General features: G+C 39.8%; 1 protein-coding gene across 1 annotated transcript in view; it reads right to left on the bottom strand.

Moving 5' to 3' along the window:
- SHQ1 (SHQ1, H/ACA ribonucleoprotein assembly factor) overlaps positions 1-18,760 on the bottom strand; it is an 88,117-nt gene that overhangs the window by 39,426 nt on the left and 29,931 nt on the right. Inside the window, exons 8-9 of the mRNA XM_081247668.1 lie at positions 17,013-17,066; positions 14,280-14,403 (exon numbers count right to left, since the gene is read on the bottom strand). Coding sequence (XP_081103794.1) covers positions 14,280-14,403; positions 17,013-17,066 — 178 coding nt within the window. The remainder of the gene's footprint in view (positions 1-14,279; positions 14,404-17,012; positions 17,067-18,760) is intronic.

Here is an 18,760-nt window from a genome sequence, read left to right as displayed (position 1 = left end):
TTGAAATCTTCCAGTTATCACAAAATAACAACAACAATAATAATAGCAACACCCAAAGTAATCAATTTTTAAAATTTAAAGTGAAGCTGTATTGTACTTACATGTTTTGATCCCTATTTTCTTAAAAAAAAAAAAAAAGACAAACACACATGGAAAAAACTCTTAAACATAAACACCCCCAAATGATATTAACAGTATTCGTCTCTATAGTCACTGAACAAATGTGTGAGCACCCGATATGTGCCAGGCATTGTTTCACACATGGGATTACAGTTATTCTTCTTTAAACTTTCCCCTATTTTCAAAATTCTCCACAATAAACATTTATTAACAAAAAGTCAGACATTCCTGACTACATAGCTAACCCTTGAAATACTGACAAAGAATGTTAGAATTTTTAAATTCCTATTTCAATTTTCTTTACCCTGTATTTTTGCACAACTGAGAAGCAATATTTAGATCAGGCGATTCTAGAAAATCACATGCGAGGCACTTTTGAATGAGAAAGTTACGCATTCTTCAAAAGCTTGTGTTTTCATTCTCAAACTATTTTCAGTGTGCTATGTGACAAATAAGGTAAAAGAAAACTAGGCTCCCGGCAGCTGACACTCTAGAACAAGAAGTACATTAAAACCATCCTGCCCCCAACATTGTGTACTGTTACCCCAAGGCCATACTTGACCTCGTGTTTCCCACTAAATCACCATAGGTGACTACAGCATCAACAGATGATTACATTACAGACAAGAAGCTCAGGAAGCATGCAGCTTTTTTTTTTTTTTTTTTTTTTAACATATCTCTTGCACCGACGGCTCCTTCTCTCAGGTTGCCAACCACTTATCCAAGAGCTATCAGCAAAGGAAAGAGCTGGCCCTCCTCCAGGCTGTCACACAGCCAGTGGTTAGAAGGGGACTCAGTGTACCTGCCTCCTGTGGGGCTGTATCCAGTCATGGGCTCGTCACACATCCCACGCGCCTGAAAAACTGCTCAGGCCTAAATCCGAGAGAATCATTTCTGCTCAAAGACACTGCAGGGAAGTGACCGTTTTTTGCCAGCTCACTTGCCTGGTCCAGAGCAGGAAAAAGCAGGTACCTTGCACAGTAACCATGGTAACTATTTTCACCACAGAGATGCAATAACAGGCCTCTCCAAAGAGTTAGGGATTCTCTATGCTCAATCTCGTCCTCATAGAAGCCAACCCCATCCATGGAGCAAAGACTTCTGACACCAAGATCTCTCCAAGAGAGTCTAAAACCAGTGAAGGCAGTTTAAAACTAGTAACTTGGCATATAAATGACAAGTGCCATGAATGTTTTACCTCAGGGAAAATGACTGTCCAATGACAACAGAGAAACATAATAACAACATTAAAAAAAAAAGGATGATAGTAACAAGCAGGTAGGCAGTAAACAGTATTTAACACAGTCTCTGGCTACGCGTTCTCCAGCTTTTCTTTAAAGGGAACGTAAACTAAGAACAATGTGCTTTCCTGTCTGGACAGATGCGGCATCTCAGGTTTAATATATCTTAAACCAGAGACAAGATTGAGCTGTTCTACATTAGAACCCACTGGCTATTTGAAATCTTCCTATTAGCCGACGAGGTTTGGCCATAATCGCTCAGTGACAGACCAGCTCACGGTTGAAGGCTCTTAAGAAATGGCTCCCATCTCTAGGAGATTAAAAGGATAGTGGATGTTTTCACTGGCTAAAAGCCAGCATAGAAAAAGAATATATATAAACTGCTAACTCTATAGAGCAAGAGCTGAATTTCTTTTCAACTCTTGGTACATTATAGCAATGACAGGGCTGTGGTTTTCAGGGTATCTATTTCTGTCCTTCAAAGTTTGAGCCAGGGCCTCCCTGGTGGCGCAGTGGTTGAGAGTCCGCCTGCCGATGCAGGGGATACGGGTTCGTGCCCCGGTCTGGGAGGATCCCATATGCCGCGGAGCGGCTGGGCCCGTGAGCCGTGGCCTCTGGGCCTGTGCGTCCGGAGCCTGTGCTCCGCAACGGGAGAGGCCACAACAGTGAGAGGCCCGCGTACCACAAAAAGAAAAAAAAAAAAAGTTTGAGCCATACAAGACAAGGAGCCAAAAACAGTAAAGGCAAAAGAGGTGGTCTTCATTTGTAAAATCATCTCACAGTGAAAGCCAACAGGGCTATCATCCTAAAATGCATAACTTAGTAGATATCCGGCTAGAATTCCGGGACTTCCGATGAGACCACATTATCAGGAGGGATAATTCATGAATTATTCTTAACATTAGTTTTCAGAGATCATCTGACCATAAAAAGAGGTGATAGAAGAACTGTGTCAAATTAATCCAAGTTAAAAGAATCGAAGTGTGGTAACTCGCTTCAACATCGGGCCCCGTTAGGAAGTAGCATAAAGTCCAGTCCCTAACGATTAACACAAACATGCGTTAAATTTAACTTTATGAAAGCTTCTCAGTCTGTTCAGTATTTTTAGCCTCAACTTCCTCAGATGCCATTTTAAGCTCTTACATTTGGGGGCTGTAATAAGAAACAAATACTGGGAGCCATGAGAGTTGTTATTTTGAGCACAAATTCACAGCCCTAAATAAATTTTTAGATTCTTTTTTGTTATTAAAATTACATATACTGTCTGTGTAGCCACAAACAAAATCAACACAAAGCAAACATACACTCTGTAAGTGTTCCCTCTGCCTGGAATGCACAGCCCTCAACCCAAACCTAACTTACCATCAAGTCTCAAAATGAGCATATACTTCCTTAGGAACTGGCTTCCCACTCGCCCAACCCCTACCCCGACCCAAGCCGGTTTGAGTTGTTTCATAACGCCTGCCACACTGTCCCTTACGGTAGTTAATAGCTACCCACTTCTGCTGCACCAAGTACTCTCCATACACTGCATCATTTAACCCTACTAAGGTTGGTGACCTCTTGCTCATTTCATACATGAGGAAACTGAGACTCAATGTAATGAAAGAGTTGGCCAAGATCACAGCTGGGAAGCAACAGTCAGGATGAAAATAGGTACATCTGCCTCCCAGCCACTGCGTAATATATAGCGTCACTATTTATCGCATTGTGTGGCAACCTCCTTGACAGCAAAGAACACGGCTTCTCATCTGTCTTCCCGGGTCTAGAACAATGTCTGGCAAACTGTAGGATCCTGTTCAGTAAAGGCTGGCTGTTAATGTAGCCTGGCGCACACAGAACCTAAGTTTAAAAGCACCTGGTCAAATTGCTCAGTTAACACGTACTAGTTGTAACACCTTTGTGATCTGTACACTTAAGCCATGACGTCATGACAGATGTGCGCTATACAATGGGTTTGCCTCCCCTTTTTATTTCTATTCCCTGACAAGAAAAGGATGTAGCTGTGCCAACTTTCTTCTATCACCACACCATCAGAAGTTCAAATAATGAATTTAACCCAAGGCTGCTTTTTGCCTTTTCTGCTCTAACAATCCCTGCCAGATTTGCTGGTTTGAAAGGACAGCTTGGACGTTCACTCTATCCTCCTCCTTAAGTCACCTGTCAAAGCAGTGGTTGTGTCAGTTTAGAAATACATGGCCGGATGTCATCAAAATTACATAATGGCAGCATGACTAATTTTTCTTCAGACAGTTAAGAGTGAGGCATCCAAGTTCAAGGTAGAACATTAAAAAAAAAAATCCCATCTATACAGTAAGTATAAAAGTAGAAAGGTTAAGAAGTTGAACATGCATGGAAAAAAGCTCTTGGAACAGTTGCAATGTAGACCTGAATTTAAAAAAAAAATCCATAAGCACCTAAAACTTCTTAATTCTGTGGATAAAATTTTATTTCAACTATTCCACCTTATGAATACAGCATGTATCTCCATGCCTGGTAGCTCAATTTAAAATAAATTCTTTGCATTGCTGCTTTAATTAAGACTATTATACTTCATTTTCCCAGGAGCTATTACTTAATATGAAAAGTTCTGACTTTTTTTTTGGAATTAGCTTAGTTTCCAACTGGGAAAACTAAGACTGTACATGCAGTCAGAGAGAAGAAACATACAGGAAGAAAGACAACTGGATTCCTTAAATGGCTCATAAAGGGGAAAAACAAACCCAGTCCGACCAGACTTACGAGTCCCTTTTGGTGATGGGAAATACTGACCAGGTCAAGGTAAAAGGAAAAAAACCAAAGCCTTTTGACACCCTCACTGTATCACAGTTGAGAATGTCTGTGATGGCTGAATGGTTTACATACTGGAGAACTGAGTTACGCACGCTTCTTTACATTTTAATCAGTGTACAGGAAATAGAATCTAGTAAAGATGATTACATATCTCTATCTACATGTAAGTTTAATTTATATTAAAAAGTTACATGAAAACTTTGATTATGAAATTAAGGTCTTAGAATTCTAGTCCCCAAATTCTAAAAGGCTAAGGAAAGACCATTAAAAAGCTACACATAAATAATCTTGTGCAGTTCTTAGCTAATTTCTTTACAAAGTAAAAATAACAATGATGACTCTTGCACTGTGGAACAGTTGTACAGCCCAGAATCTGCTTGCCCTTGGTGTCATTTCTTAGCTGTTTGGTACTTAATCTGAATCTGTTTCCACGTCTGCAGATGGAGAGGGGAAATTCTTCAGAACTGCTGTGGGAATTGAGCGAGACAAGGACATGTAAGCACTTTACAGATGACAAGGGAAGGAGGACATCAGGTCACAAGGGATCAAGGGCCCCGGGACTCCCTTGACTAGCTCCTACCCTTCTACCTGCGAAGCACGTGCCCACATACTCCTTCCTCCTCCACACCACTGCTGGCACCCCAGCCCAGACCCAGTACCTGTCCCCAAACTACTCGGCTTCAGGTGAGAATGGCGGTCTCCTCTATTCTCCACACCTCGAATCTCACCCCCTGCAATGACTCTACCCTTGGTGTTCCTGCCAGATCAATCTGACTCCATGGGCCTGTCACAGACCCCAACGCCAGACTCTGCAGTGGTGCCTCAATGAATAAGACCTAGTCTCCTCAGAGGAAGACAAATCCCGTATGGTATCACTTATATGTGACATCTAAACAATACAACAAACAAAAGACACACTCACAGAGAGAGAGAACAAACGAGTGGTTACCAGTGGGGAGAGGGAAGGGGGAGGGGCAAGATAGGGGCAGGGGAGCAAGAAGTACAAACTATTAGGTATCAAAGAAGCTACAAGGATATATTGTACAACACGGGGAATATGGCCAATATTTTGTAATAACTGTAAATGGAGCGTAACCTTTAAAAAATTATAAAAAAAAATAAAATAAAATCAGAGCCAGTCTCCTTAGGAAGCACTGCAGGCTCTCCACCGTGCTCCCCAACACAGCACTCCCGCCTCTTCCTTCAGCTCCCCTCACAGCCCAGGCCTCCAGACAAAGCAGAATATTTGTCATTTCTTAACGTGTAACTCTTTTCTTTTCCTCTCCCTGATTTTCTTTACTTTCTGCTTTCTCAGGAAATACCTTCCTCCACTTCTTTTCTAAATCCCACACACTCTTGAAGTAATAAGGGCCACGCACCTCACGCATCAGGCTGTTTGCTTCTGCCCTGTCTAGCCCCTCCCCTTCTCCGTATCAAAAGCACCCTTTGGAGTCCGAGGGAGGCATGGTACTGGAATCCTGGGACTCATCCCCTCCACCCGGACCAGGCTAAGCTGAGGAGGGTAGCAATACAAAAGCAAGTAGAAAGAGAGGTAAGGGATCTGGGTTTTGTTCTGTTCTGCAGGACCTCTACCTCCTTCCCCACCTCATCTTGGAACCCACACCAGGGTGAGACTGGGTCTCAAGCTGCGATGGAAGGAGCAGAGACCCGGTACAAGGCCTCACGGCAGCTGGAAACGGGCAGGACCAAGAGGGTGTGAGAAATCAGGCTGGCACTTAGCTTGCTTTAGAGTCGAAATCATAAACTGATGGCCCACACAGGCTGACCTGGGTGCCCAGACATGCCATGGCTCTTATAGTATCCCATTAAATCTTCACATCATTGTTCACATTCAAACTTTTGAGCAATTTTATATTAAAGATCATGACTTTCTACTTCTTTTTAAGTCCCTAAAGGTGGCAACTCTACATATCCACATGGCAACAACACGCTACCAATGGAGCATGTATGTCTCCAGTTCACACAGGCCTCACTGCTCCTATGTTTCTTCAACTCTGCCACCCTCATTCATTCGCCTGCTTGGCCAAGTAGGCATCTCTGTTTCTCCTAATGTTGAAGGCCCTACTCTAACAGGAACGAACTAGCTCAGGTCTGTCTCCTCCTGTGGGGAGGACAGAAACAGCTGACAGGATCCCCTTCAATACTGGCTACTATCTGGAATGGAAGGCAGCCAAAGACTTTGGCTCACTAGGAGAGGGCTCCCTTCCAATCCCGTACACAGCTGACCCTCGAACAACGAAGGGATTAATCCGCATGTAACTTACAGGCAGCCTCTGTATCTGCAGTTCCACCTCATCCACAGATTCAACCAACCAAGGACAGTGTAGTACTACAGTATTTCCTACGGAAAAAAATCCACCTAGGAGTGGACCTGCCCACGATCAAACCCACATTGTTCGAGGGTCAACTTCATGTATACCTATAGCAAGGGGAGGCACATTTTTTCTCTGAAGGGCCAGAGAATAAACATTTTGCCTTCGCGGGCCACATAATCTGTTGCAACTACTCAACTCTGCCATTATATCACAAAAGCAGCCATAAACAATTCCCAACTGAAGGAGGATGACTGTGTTCCAATAAAGCTTTATTTATGGGCACCAAAATTTGAAGTTCATATAATTTAAATGTGTCATGAAATACTATTTTCCTTCTGATTTTTTTTCAACATTTGAAGATGTAAAACGCATTTTTAACTCACAAGTCATACAGCATGGATTTGGCCTGTGGGTGGTAGTTAAGGTATTTTCTTAAGGGATTTTTCTCCTTTGTATATTACAAATACTTATATTTTGTATACTATCTTTTGTCTTATCATTCCTGTTACACAATAAACTCAAGAGCCAAGGTCAAGTCATATATAGTCTCATAACTCTTTGCTGATTCTCTTTTAATGCCTTGCACTGAGAAGGGATTTGATTTGTGTCTGTTGAATAAATATCTGCTTGCTTGTTATTTTTCAGTATTAATTCCTATTGAAAGAAACCCTAACCTGCAAAAATAGGAGTCTTCCATGATTTCCATTTAACATATAAAGTATTATTCAACTTACTTCATCTAGGTCTCAGTATCACCATGCAACAGGACTTTCACTCATTAGGGTAAATAAAATATTTTCTCTTTGTTCTCCCAAATTTGTCTTAAATATATACATTTTCCTGCCTTTATCCACTTACTTAAAGAAAGTAAACTTACAGTTACTTCCTTAAAAATTCAGATCAATAAAAAACAATCTCTAAACTGACTTTAGATTTATTAAAAGAGGCACTAACCATAGAAGTTTTTTTAAAAGCCATAATATCAAACCGTGTAACTAACCTCCTGGAGGTTCTTTTATACCGCTCAGCTCAGAAACTGCAGAAATTAACAAAAAATCTTATATAAATAGTACAGGAAATACAATGTAGATTTAAATTGGATATATGTATATATATACGTATATACATACACACATATATATACATATACATATGTATATATATGTGTGTATGTATATACGTATATATATACGCACACGCATATATGTAAGTATTTGAGAGATCAGCAGTGGATTTTGAGCCATCACACACCCGTAAGATACTTTAAGTGATTTTTTTGGAGCAGAATAACCATAAGATCTTAATCATCTGTGGCAATTAAAAGGCATTTGTAAACCATACAGGAAATGCTGCCCCCTAGAGAGTATTTTAAGGCAACAAAGAATGTTTTATACAAATGTAACCCAGCGATTATGACGTAAGCAATCTAAAAAATTTTCAGAGATTAACACTATTTAATGATTAACAGTATCCTTAGAGGAAACACGTGTTTATGGAGTTGATCGGAATTTGATTTTCCTCCCTTTAATGTTTATGCGCATACACAGCATCCTTCCATACAAAAGTGTATGTATAAACCCACAAATGCTCTGAGGGTAAATAATACAGATAGATACCAAGAAGGTGCCAATTTAAGACTGGGAACCCAGATTTAGGCTCTGATGAAGAGGTGTGAGTAAAAGACATTTGCTTTGCCTGGTGGAAGAAACCCAGGAGAGTGAGGCCGAAGCCTGGCACATGGGGACCTCCCAGCAGAGTCCTGCTCTTTCCCACACACGTTCCAGCTGCAGCCCCCACGCGTCAGGGCTCCGAAGCCCCTCCTTTCATAGGTTAGCTGGTATGCAAGGAAGCAGTCAGCAAAAGCAGGTACCAAAAGTACTTCACTCTTTGATCTGAATTCCACGCTACTGAAATTTCCTGAAAGCACTACGGTTGTTCCATTCTTTGAGACATTTTAATTGTGATGGGGAATTGACTAGGAAATGAAAAGTTCAAGCACAATTTAGAAGGAAGAAGAAAACAGAATTATCTCCTGGCTGGGGAGCAGGGAATTAAGTGATCATATTAGGGAAGCAGAGAAATCAATTCTGGAGACCAGCTGACTCAGGTAGGAAAGGAACTGTCAACTAGTTTTAGAGGCTGTAGAGCAAATCTCAGGGTCAGAGAGCCTATCAACTAAGTTTCACTGATGAAATCATGCTCCTCTATGAACTGCCTCATGCCTCGCACTCACAATATTTAGAACACTTCTCCTACCCTCCTATGTCCAATACTACCCATCCTTCAAGTCCCAATTCAAATCTCATGTCCCAAATGAAGCTTCATCTGATCCCCAATGAAATGTCACCTCTCCCTGTTTTGAACTACTTAGCTGGCATTTCGTGTAAGGTGTTCACCACTGCCTACCCTGTATTTTACACTTGTGATGCACGTCTTAGCTCCCCTACTCACGCAGGTGCTCCCAAACGCAGTACAGGAATCTAATTCAGTTTTCTGCTGCTCTTCATATGTACAGGGCGCTTTGTACATAATAAATAGCTTTTTAGTAGGTATTGACAAAATACCTACTGAATGAATAAATAGATGGATGCATCAACCAACGTACAAGTACTTCAGAGCAACAGGAAATTGAGGAGGAGCCGATAATCTGAAGTCAAATAAGGCAGAAGCTCCCCTCTATAGGAGGTTACATGTCTTACGTGACTTAAAAGCTCAGCCAATTTTCCTGGCTTTATGTTTTCGCCCGCTGTATTTCTGCTTTGAGCTACTTATTACGAATGTAATTTTTTTTTTAAAACCTGGTAGCTGTGTTATTCCAGGGCCCCCATTAGAATTTTAAGTTCTCTGAGTGCGAGTCGCATCCTTCCTGCTCACTCCTGGATCTTCAGACCCAGCTCAGCACCTTGACATAGCAAGTGCTCAACCAACACTTGTTGAATAACCCTCAAAATCATTTTACATAATGCACTTAAGGAGGAAAAACTAAAAGGTCTAATGGTTCCTTAAAATGTCCATAATAGAGAAGCCACAAAAACTAAATACGGATAAATGTCAACACCGAAAACTCCCAGTGATTTCATCTTCTAGTTTTCAAGTTAGAGTAATCTTTACAATTCAATTAAAAAGTAGCATTTGGACTTTTGACTAAATAGAATTCAAACACTAAAAACAAACTCATCTTCCAGGTTGCATGAGGACTCAGAGCTCACACAACATACTGGCCATAGCTCAGTTTCTTCAACAATCATTTTCCTTAAAGGAAAAGATCAGCCCCCAAGTCCTGTGCTGTGGTTCTTTTCTTTCACATTGATTGTGTTATTACAACTATCTACAGAAGAGGTTAGTAAAGCAGTCATTTCTGAAAAATTGATTATTGAGCCCAGTGAGACTAATATGTAAGGGTTATTAATTATATGAAGTAATGCCAGCTTTTACTTGGTAACAATAACTAATCTCCAGAAGCCTGTTTCTTAGGTTATAGTCTGCCATGCAGCCACTAGGCATCAGACCCCAAATGTTCATGGAAAGGCAGGTTTCTGGTTAGCCCTAAAAACAAAACAGAACCAGAAATAATACCTTCAAATGTGTATTTTCATTAGCCAAAAAAATTTATACAACTGTCTGAACAAAAAGCATAATGTTTTCTACAAAATGGTGAATAAATTTAAAACACAGATGTACAGGGGTTAAGAGTCCAGACTTAAATAAAGGAAGATCACAACATGTACAAAGAGAGACCACAGGTCGGTGAACCCCCAAGTGCTCATCACCCAGCTTCAGCAAGTACCAACTCGTGGCCAGCCTTGTTTCCTCCACACCCTGCCCACTTTCCCCCGACCCACTCTGGATTATTGTGAAGTGAATCCTGGCTTCATATAATTTCCTTTACTATAACTATTTCAACATTTCAAAGGGCACAGACTTTGAGTCAGACAGACCAGGAGTCCAGTCCAGGCTCCGCCAACTCCTAGCTGGGTAACCCTGCACAAGTGGAGTGAAGTTCCTTGAGTTTGTCTTCTATCTGCAAAATGGACACAGAAATCCCGACTTCTCAGGAAGACAGTGTGGGTGAAATGAGGAACTGAGCCTGGCGCTGGCACACAGAAAGGAGTCAACAGGGTGCTGCAGCTAGAACGCCTACTGTGCCAGCACGTTAAGGCAGGACTCTCTCTCACTTCCAATAAGGCTCACAAAGGACAAAAGAGATATCGAGTGTCCCCATATAGTAACAAGAGATGCTAAAACCCTCTGTGCTAAGCTTGTAGAGACACTAACCAAAAACTGATTTATGACCCCTTAGAACAATATTCACCTCCGGGAATTTAAGTGTAAAGAGGTCCAGCAAGTCTCTTCGGATAAGGTCGCTGGAGTGCTATGGGGTTTCTACCACCACTCAGGAGGGAGGGGAGAAGGTACTTTCCTACCACCTTAAACCCCCAAGAGAAAGGGGGTTTTGGGGGGGAACCCTGGAGAATGTAACCTACCTGGCCCGGAAGCTGTGGGGATATAAAGCCTGGTGTCTGACCCGAACCTGATCACAGGCCCCCAGGCAGCAGCAGGGAGGAACAGCCCGCGGCCGAGTGGAGGGCGGCTCTGGAAGAAAGCAGTGCTGTGCAGCAGGGCAGCGGGCCCCTCCCCACTGCTGGCTTCCCAACCTGACGCAGGCCCAAGCTGGGGAAGGCAAGATTTATTTTTTTAATCAAGTTCAAAGGAAACACTTTGAGTACTGAAATCAGACTCCTCTGATAATCTAAAGCAATAGAAACAGTTACAGAATATTTATCATATATTACAGGATATATGTGTGTGATGTGATATTTATAGGATATAGGTTCCATCCAGAAACAATCAAAGAAGGACTCCACAGAATGAGCTCAAAGGGGGAACGGGGAGAAAAAATTAAGTTTTTCCCCTTTTACCCCTTGAAGTTTAGCCCTTTCCATCTAACAGTTACATTATATGTTCAATAGCGGCACAAGAGTATGAAAGAAGAGTAAAGAATCCCTTTAGAAAGCTGAATGAAACGTAGACAGGAGTACAAACGGTAAGTTGTATAAACAATGTATAATCAAATACTAAACTATGTCACTTCTAAAGAGAATAAAATTTCTTAAGACATATTGGAAAAGCTGTTCTCTTTTGATTCCTTTTGTTCATTGATTTTTCAGTGAATAACAGCACCTAAGTGATGCTTCCATGAAGGATTCTTCCCACTCTTCTCCGAAGAATGGAACAAGGAGGAGGAAGTGAAAATTGCTAAAGAGACAGGAACAGACAGAAAAAATGGGGATGATCATGTGCCCCAAGAATGTCAATTCAGGGAGAGCAATTCCACATGCAAGGCCCTATGTTAAGCACTAAAATCACACTTACAGGGACAAAGTAGGTTTTCTGGCCTTGCAGGAATTTGAGCGAGACATACAGTAACAGTGAGAGATGAATGTACAGTCTTCCGGGGTGGGGAAGGTACAGCAGAGAGAATGTAAAATTGAAAATAACCAAAGGCCCAGTAAAGAGTCTTTGTAAAGGCCTCCGTGAAGTCAGGTAAAGCAAATTCATGGCTGTTTAAAAACTGAGCTCTCAGTCAATCTTCTGTGGATTCTGACACCAGCCTTCCTTCATTGGTTCTGGAAGCGTGTTTCACTTAAGTTTGGTATTTCTTCTGGGGCAAGACTTATTTATTACTTTCAACTATGGAAGCACTATACTGACCTTTATACTAAAAGTGTGATCACTCTTTTGAATTATAAGTAGGCACGAATTCATTCTTGGAAAACATTAAATGCCAAACCAGAGCTACCTGCACTTAAATTACAAGGTGTCTAAACAACTGAGACTCTTCCATGGCATTAAAGGCATCCCAGTGTCACCCACCTGTATGAACAAAGGTTTCAATCCTCATCCAGAACTTGTCATCCCCTTAGCTTACGGTGTGAACTCTAGACAATGCAGCTCTCTGTTTCAGCACTAACGAGCCACAACCTAAATCAGCCACAGAACATACTGTGCATGATTTATAGATGGTTGGTATTCATTTTCAGCGTGCTGCCTCAGGTTTTCTGTTGCTATTACAACATAGCTGATAAGCCTATTTTTTGTCAGATAGATAATGATGGAAAGTTGAGTCTAAATTTTCAATTCCAACCTACTAAAACTGTGAGTAATTGACTACAGTGTAAGTCAAGGCAATCAAGTTTATTTTTGGTTATGAATCACAGAACTGCTTACTTTTCAAATAAAAATCCAGAGAACTAGATTATTTCCCAGAATGAAAAGTAACAAGTAAGAGGGTGTGTGTGCACGCGTGTGTGTGCACACACATGCACGTGGGGGTTTTGCCAGTTTTCCATCTCGAAGCCATGATATAACAAGATAATCACCAACTGCATTCTCACTGTTTAAATCTATGAATAATGCGTGGATACTCTAGCATGACTTAAACAAGAAATTAATTGTGATGTAACTCAAGTTCAACAATCAGTCATTTACAGTGGATTAATTTTTCAAGGTAATTTTTGCAGTTCAAAAAATATCTTGGACAGAAGGCAAGAAGAAAGAACATGCAAAAAAAAAAAAAACAAAGCAGTTTGTTTCCACTGTTAAAGAAGACAGATTCCTCAAAGGTAGTAGCTCTGCTGTCCTATAATCAACAATCCTTTAAAATAAAATATGGCCAGTCTGAACCAACAGGATGAATAAAAAAGTATCTTCCATTTAACTATGATTCACTTTTACAATTATTATCTACTTTGAAAGAATCTACTTCAAACATGACTTTTTCCCCCAGAGCAAGAAGACTATAGGTTACACAGAAGTCAAAGAAAAACCAAGATAAACCTCTAGGAGGAATAAAACCTAAGAGATGTGATTCTTCCCGTTAAGCCAATGAAGTCACCTAGATATAAAGGAAAGAACTTCTTCCTTTCTTTCTCCTTCTTATCCTCAAGTCTGAAAACTAAACCCCCAGAAGCATTTTTATCTAAGGACAAAGAAATGATAAGAGTCCCGGAGGAAAAATATAAGAAACGACCATAAAGTACAGCAAGTGACTTTTGAATAAATGTGCCAGAATTAAGACATACAAATGGATGTTGCCCCTTCAAAGTCATTACCTTGGAAACTATATACTTAATCCAATGATGCTGTTATAGGCACTTCGGAATTTGTTTCAGAGCTTAGAATTTGCCACATCCTTAAAAATAGCAAGTATTTGTCTTTTCGGGTTTGATATAGTAATAGTCAAAAGTCCTCAGAGTAGCTGTGCTTTCTTTGCGAAGCCTTTCCTGATCTCCCAAGTCCAGGTTCCATGCCCCCTCCTATGATCACTGTCCTTCCTCCAGCAGAGAACTTTTCACTCAATGTTGGAATTGCTTACTTACTTACCATCTGTCACCCTGGCAAAACCGTAAACTTCATAGGAGCAGGGAACTTATTTATTATTATACTCACAAGCCTAGAATAATGCCTAGAAAATTACAGGCACCTGAATGACACAGAAATACTGCACGGTACAATCTACTATAACACAAGATGGTTTGGGAAACTGTCTCTATATACCCTCCCCACTCCTCTCTGAAAAGAGTACCATACTTCTCTGTGTGATTATACACCTATATGGAGGGACTATTACTTTATATAATACCTGGGAGGAAAGGTGGTTGGATGGGATGATTTTCATTACTTCTTTTTGTATGGGAAAAAAAAAAAAGCAAAAATCATGATTATATCCTCACAGACTACAAGTGTTTAACTTTTCACTCTCAAATTTGCAAGCATAGTAACATCTTACCTAGTTGCAACACCTTTATAGTGTCTCTGTAGGCTTGCATCACCAGCTTGAAATGGCGGTAAAGTGGATAGCACAACACTCTTCTTCCAAAAGACACCAGGATTTCATGAACATTAGTCCAAGTCTGTGAAATATCATTTAAATGAGTAATCGTTTCCATATTACACAAAACAAAAGCACACAATGAAATGTAAAACTATTCTCAATTAAAAACTAAGTTTGGATCAACATGAAGCCAAGTGGAAGACAAATACAAAGCTGTTCTGTAAACCTTACAATAAAATTTTTATCTCAGTCTTTGTAATTTCTCATACTTTATCAACGTATCACAAATGCTCCTTAGAAATCACATACGTAGCAGGAAAGTTTTAAAAAGTCTTTTAAGAATTACCAATATGAATGTAAAACACATGGCACTAACAAAATACAGATGCACATAAAAGACATTTCTAAATGATATATGTTTCATGTTTTTGTCTTTTAGGACCATTCGAGATAATGTAGATGAAAAATATAGAACTCTGTAGTGAAGTGTGTTCTCAGTTCCCCCTTCCCCCTCTTTTGATTTTTTTGTTTTTGGGGTTTTTTTTTGCTTTGGGCATGAGTAATACACGGTATTTACTTCAGTAATTTGCTTTCACTTTTTAAAGAGAAAACTACTCATTTCTGGAAAAAAGGCTTTATCCTGAATGGTAATGGTTAATGGTAATGATACCATTAACAATGCAAAACTTACCAAAAACACTAAACAAACGTATTTTCTACAAAATTGTTTTTTAATTCGGTTTTGATTAAAAATGTATTAAAAATGTAACCCACATATAAAAATTAAAATATAAAATTATAAGTAAGGGAGTATACATCACTTCCATGTATATTCATCCTTAACAAATGAGTGATCTGATTATGAATACTGAGTACCCAACAGAGGATACTTTATATCTAAAAGGGAATGATAAATTTCTAAAAAATTCTGGCAAAAAACTAAACACTTATAAAAGTTTCACAGAGCTAGTTACATGTCTGGCAATTCTAAGTTATCTCAAAAACAATAAAAATATCAAAGTAAAATCATAAATAGGTGAATCTCTTCATGCAGACTTTTATAACTAAACTATGAAATTATCTAGTCACCAACTCCTTTGTTTTCTATATTGGAATAATCAATGCAATTATTACAAAAACCAGTTTCTCCATTATATGCTGATTATGGAAATATGTAGAACTCAAGGGAAGTCTGGAGAACAGCACTTCTCCATCTTAAATATGCATATGAACTCCTGGAGATCTTGCTAAAGATTCTAACTCAGAGGGTCTGGAATGGGAGTCTGACTCTCCATCAAGCTCCCAGCAGAGGACACTGGTCAAGCTGTTGGTTCATGGACATTCACGAATAGCAAGACTCTTTGCTAAAGTGTTTCAGTTCCTGTTTACATGTTATCTATTATTTGAATAAAGTGATGCCATGAAACAACTTTGATTTTCCAACTTAAAATGTACACTGTCTAGGATTCAAACTGGAAAAAAAACAGAAACAAAACTAGTTGCCTTAATAGATGATGCAATGATCAACTGTTTAAATAAACACTGTTTTAAAGCTTCTGCTTTGATGGACAACAGTGGGTTCAAAACTAGTAAATTTATTTATTTATTTTTTAAAAATATTTATTTATTTTGGCTGCACCAGGTCTTAGTTGCAGCATGCAGACTCTTAGCTGTGGCACGCGGACTTCTTAGTTGCGGCACGTGAACTCTTAGTTGTGGCATGCATGCAGGATCTAGTTCCCCGACCAGGGATTGAACCCGGGCCCCCTGCATTGGGAGCGTGGAGTCTTACCCACTGGACCACCAGGGAAGTCCCAGAACTAGTAAATTTAAAGATACCATTCTTTGCTATATTTGGTGAGCCCTACACAACTATTTTCTACAAAATAGATATAAAAGCAATTATTACTATATTATAAGAGTTATCCGATCTAAACATACTAACTGTAGGACCTAGGATAAGTTATTTAAGCTATATGATTTAAGTTTCCTCATCTATAAAATACCAATAATTCTATCTCACAGACTTCAATAGAAAGGAATAGGTGAAGTAATATACATAAAAGCCTTATTAGCACAGCTCCTGGTGGTAAGTGACACTTAACGGTAATATCACCTAGGTTTTCTGCCCATCTTTGAGCTCTGAGCCCCAATATATGCCGACTTACATACTCGCCTCAAACTCAACCCAACATCTTCCTGGAAGGGACAGTATACCCATTCCTTCTCCAAACTTCCAAGATACCCTACAGCTGGCCTTATTAGTGTACTATGATTAAAGTAAAAGTAACAGGGCTTCCCTGGTGGCGCAGTGGTTGAGAGTCCGCCTGCCGATGCAGGGGACGCGGGTTCATGCCCCGGTCAGGGAAGATCCCACATGCCGCGGAGTGGCTGGGCCCGTGAGCCATGGCCACTGAGCCATGGCCACTGAGCCTACGCGTCCGGAGCCTGTGCTCCGCAACGGGAGAAGGCACAACAGTGAGAGGTCCGCATACCACAAAAAAAAAAAAAAGTAAAAGTAACAAAATTAAATCAGTTTTATTAAAAAGATGGAAAAAAACTTTGTACAATAAAGCTATCACTTTTAAAAAGTCAAGGAATTGCTTGAATTACCCCAAATGAGCTAATAAGAACAAAAAAATAACTCTGAACAAACAAAATCTAAGCAACTGCAACTGACAATCATACCTCAAACCAGCAGAGTGTTGGACTCAGTTTTCTGATATTCCATGCGGATTCAACCTTTAATTGTTTTGAAGAAAAGGATAGTGTCACATTAGAGGTAAAGTCATTCAAAACTAAAGCAAATATATCCACTTATTCAACTAATACATAAATAGTATTGACATATGTAAAACCTATGAAGCATCTATGACCGCAGGAAAATAATGGCTTTACTGATGTCAAGGAGATCAAAGGCAAGTTCCTGTCTACTTTCCTTGGAAATTTATAAAGTAAAGCTGTTGCACTGATAAGAGTACCAGAACACAAGAGCACATAAGCAAGGACTTTGAAACTAAAGCAAAGCAATGCGTGCTCAATTTCTGTCCTTCTCAACTAGGTTACCTGCTTCCCAAATATGCTATAAATACCAAAAGACTCAAAGATAATGTTGAAGTGCTCTTTCTGGCACTTAGAAAGCTGCTCAAGAATTTGGTCTTTGAGAGAATGCCTGTGAGAATAAGTGCATTCTAGAGAAGATCCTGAAGTTGCAAGACTTCATGATTTCAAATATGTGAATCCAAGAATCAAATCAAAAATGCGAAGTTATATCGAGCATAACTAAACACTCTCACTCATCTTCTCAAGCAATATGAAGCACTTTTTTGTCAACGAAAACATTTTCCCTGATTATGGTATTCTAAAAAGATGAGCGGAAACAAAACCCATTTTCAGTTATAGTAGGCCCTTGTTACACTCATTAATATTCATTTTGGAGACAAATGCAAATCTCAAAAGTCACCTTTGAAATTTTCAGAGTCCGAGCAGCAAAAAGTTTGGCCCATATCAAATCCTTATCCTAACACTATGCTCATGCTATGACGGTGAGTGAGAAAAGCAGGTTAAATAATAGTATACACACTATAACCCAATGTAAATACACATATACAACGAAAGAAGCCTAGGAGAGAAACATCACCTTGTAAGTGTGGCTACCTCCAATGGCTGAGATGACAGGAAATTTTAATTATTTTCTTCCTGTGTGTATTTTTCTTTACAATGATATGAATTATTTGTGTAATTTAAAAAGAGGGAGGGGGAGGGGCATGATGGGGTAGGAGATTAACAGGTACAAACTACTATGTATAAAATAAATACAAAAAGATAGTGTACAGCACAGGGAAATACAGCCAATATTTTATAACTTTAAATGGAATAAAATGTATAAAAATACTGAATCACTATGTTGTAAACCTGAAACACTGTAAATCAACTTTTACTCCAATTGAAAAATTTTTTTAATAAAATAAATAAATGAAAAACAGGGAAGCATATGCACAGCTCAAAAATAATCCCTTGGGGCTTCCCTGGTGGTGCAGTGGTTGAGAGTCTGCCTGCCGATGCAGGGGACATGGGTTCGTGCCCTGGTCCAGGAGGATCCCACAAGCCGCGGAGCGGCTGGGCCCGTGAGCCATGGCCGCTGAGCCTGCGCGTCCGGAGCCTGTGCTCCGCAACGGGAGAGGCCACAATAGTGAGAGGCCCGCGTACCGCAAAAAAAAAAAAAAATCCCTTGAGCAATGACTACTATAAGCAGATGCAGGGACACATTAACTGGAAAGTTTTTTTTGTTTTGTTTTGTTTTGTTTTCCAGCCTTGTTTTAAATGTATGCAATCAGTGACATAGGTGAGAAAGACGTTTAGCTCTTCATTTACAAAATCAAGTGTGGTTTAAGAAGAGATACAGTACAGTCTATATTTTTTAAAAAAGATCATTT

Source organism: Mesoplodon bidens (assembly GCF_964165515.1).
Source record: "Mesoplodon bidens genome assembly, chromosome: 10".
Classification (NCBI taxonomy): domain Eukaryota; kingdom Metazoa; phylum Chordata; class Mammalia; order Artiodactyla; family Ziphiidae; genus Mesoplodon; species Mesoplodon bidens.
This window is presented reverse-complemented; position numbering and strand designations above follow the sequence as displayed.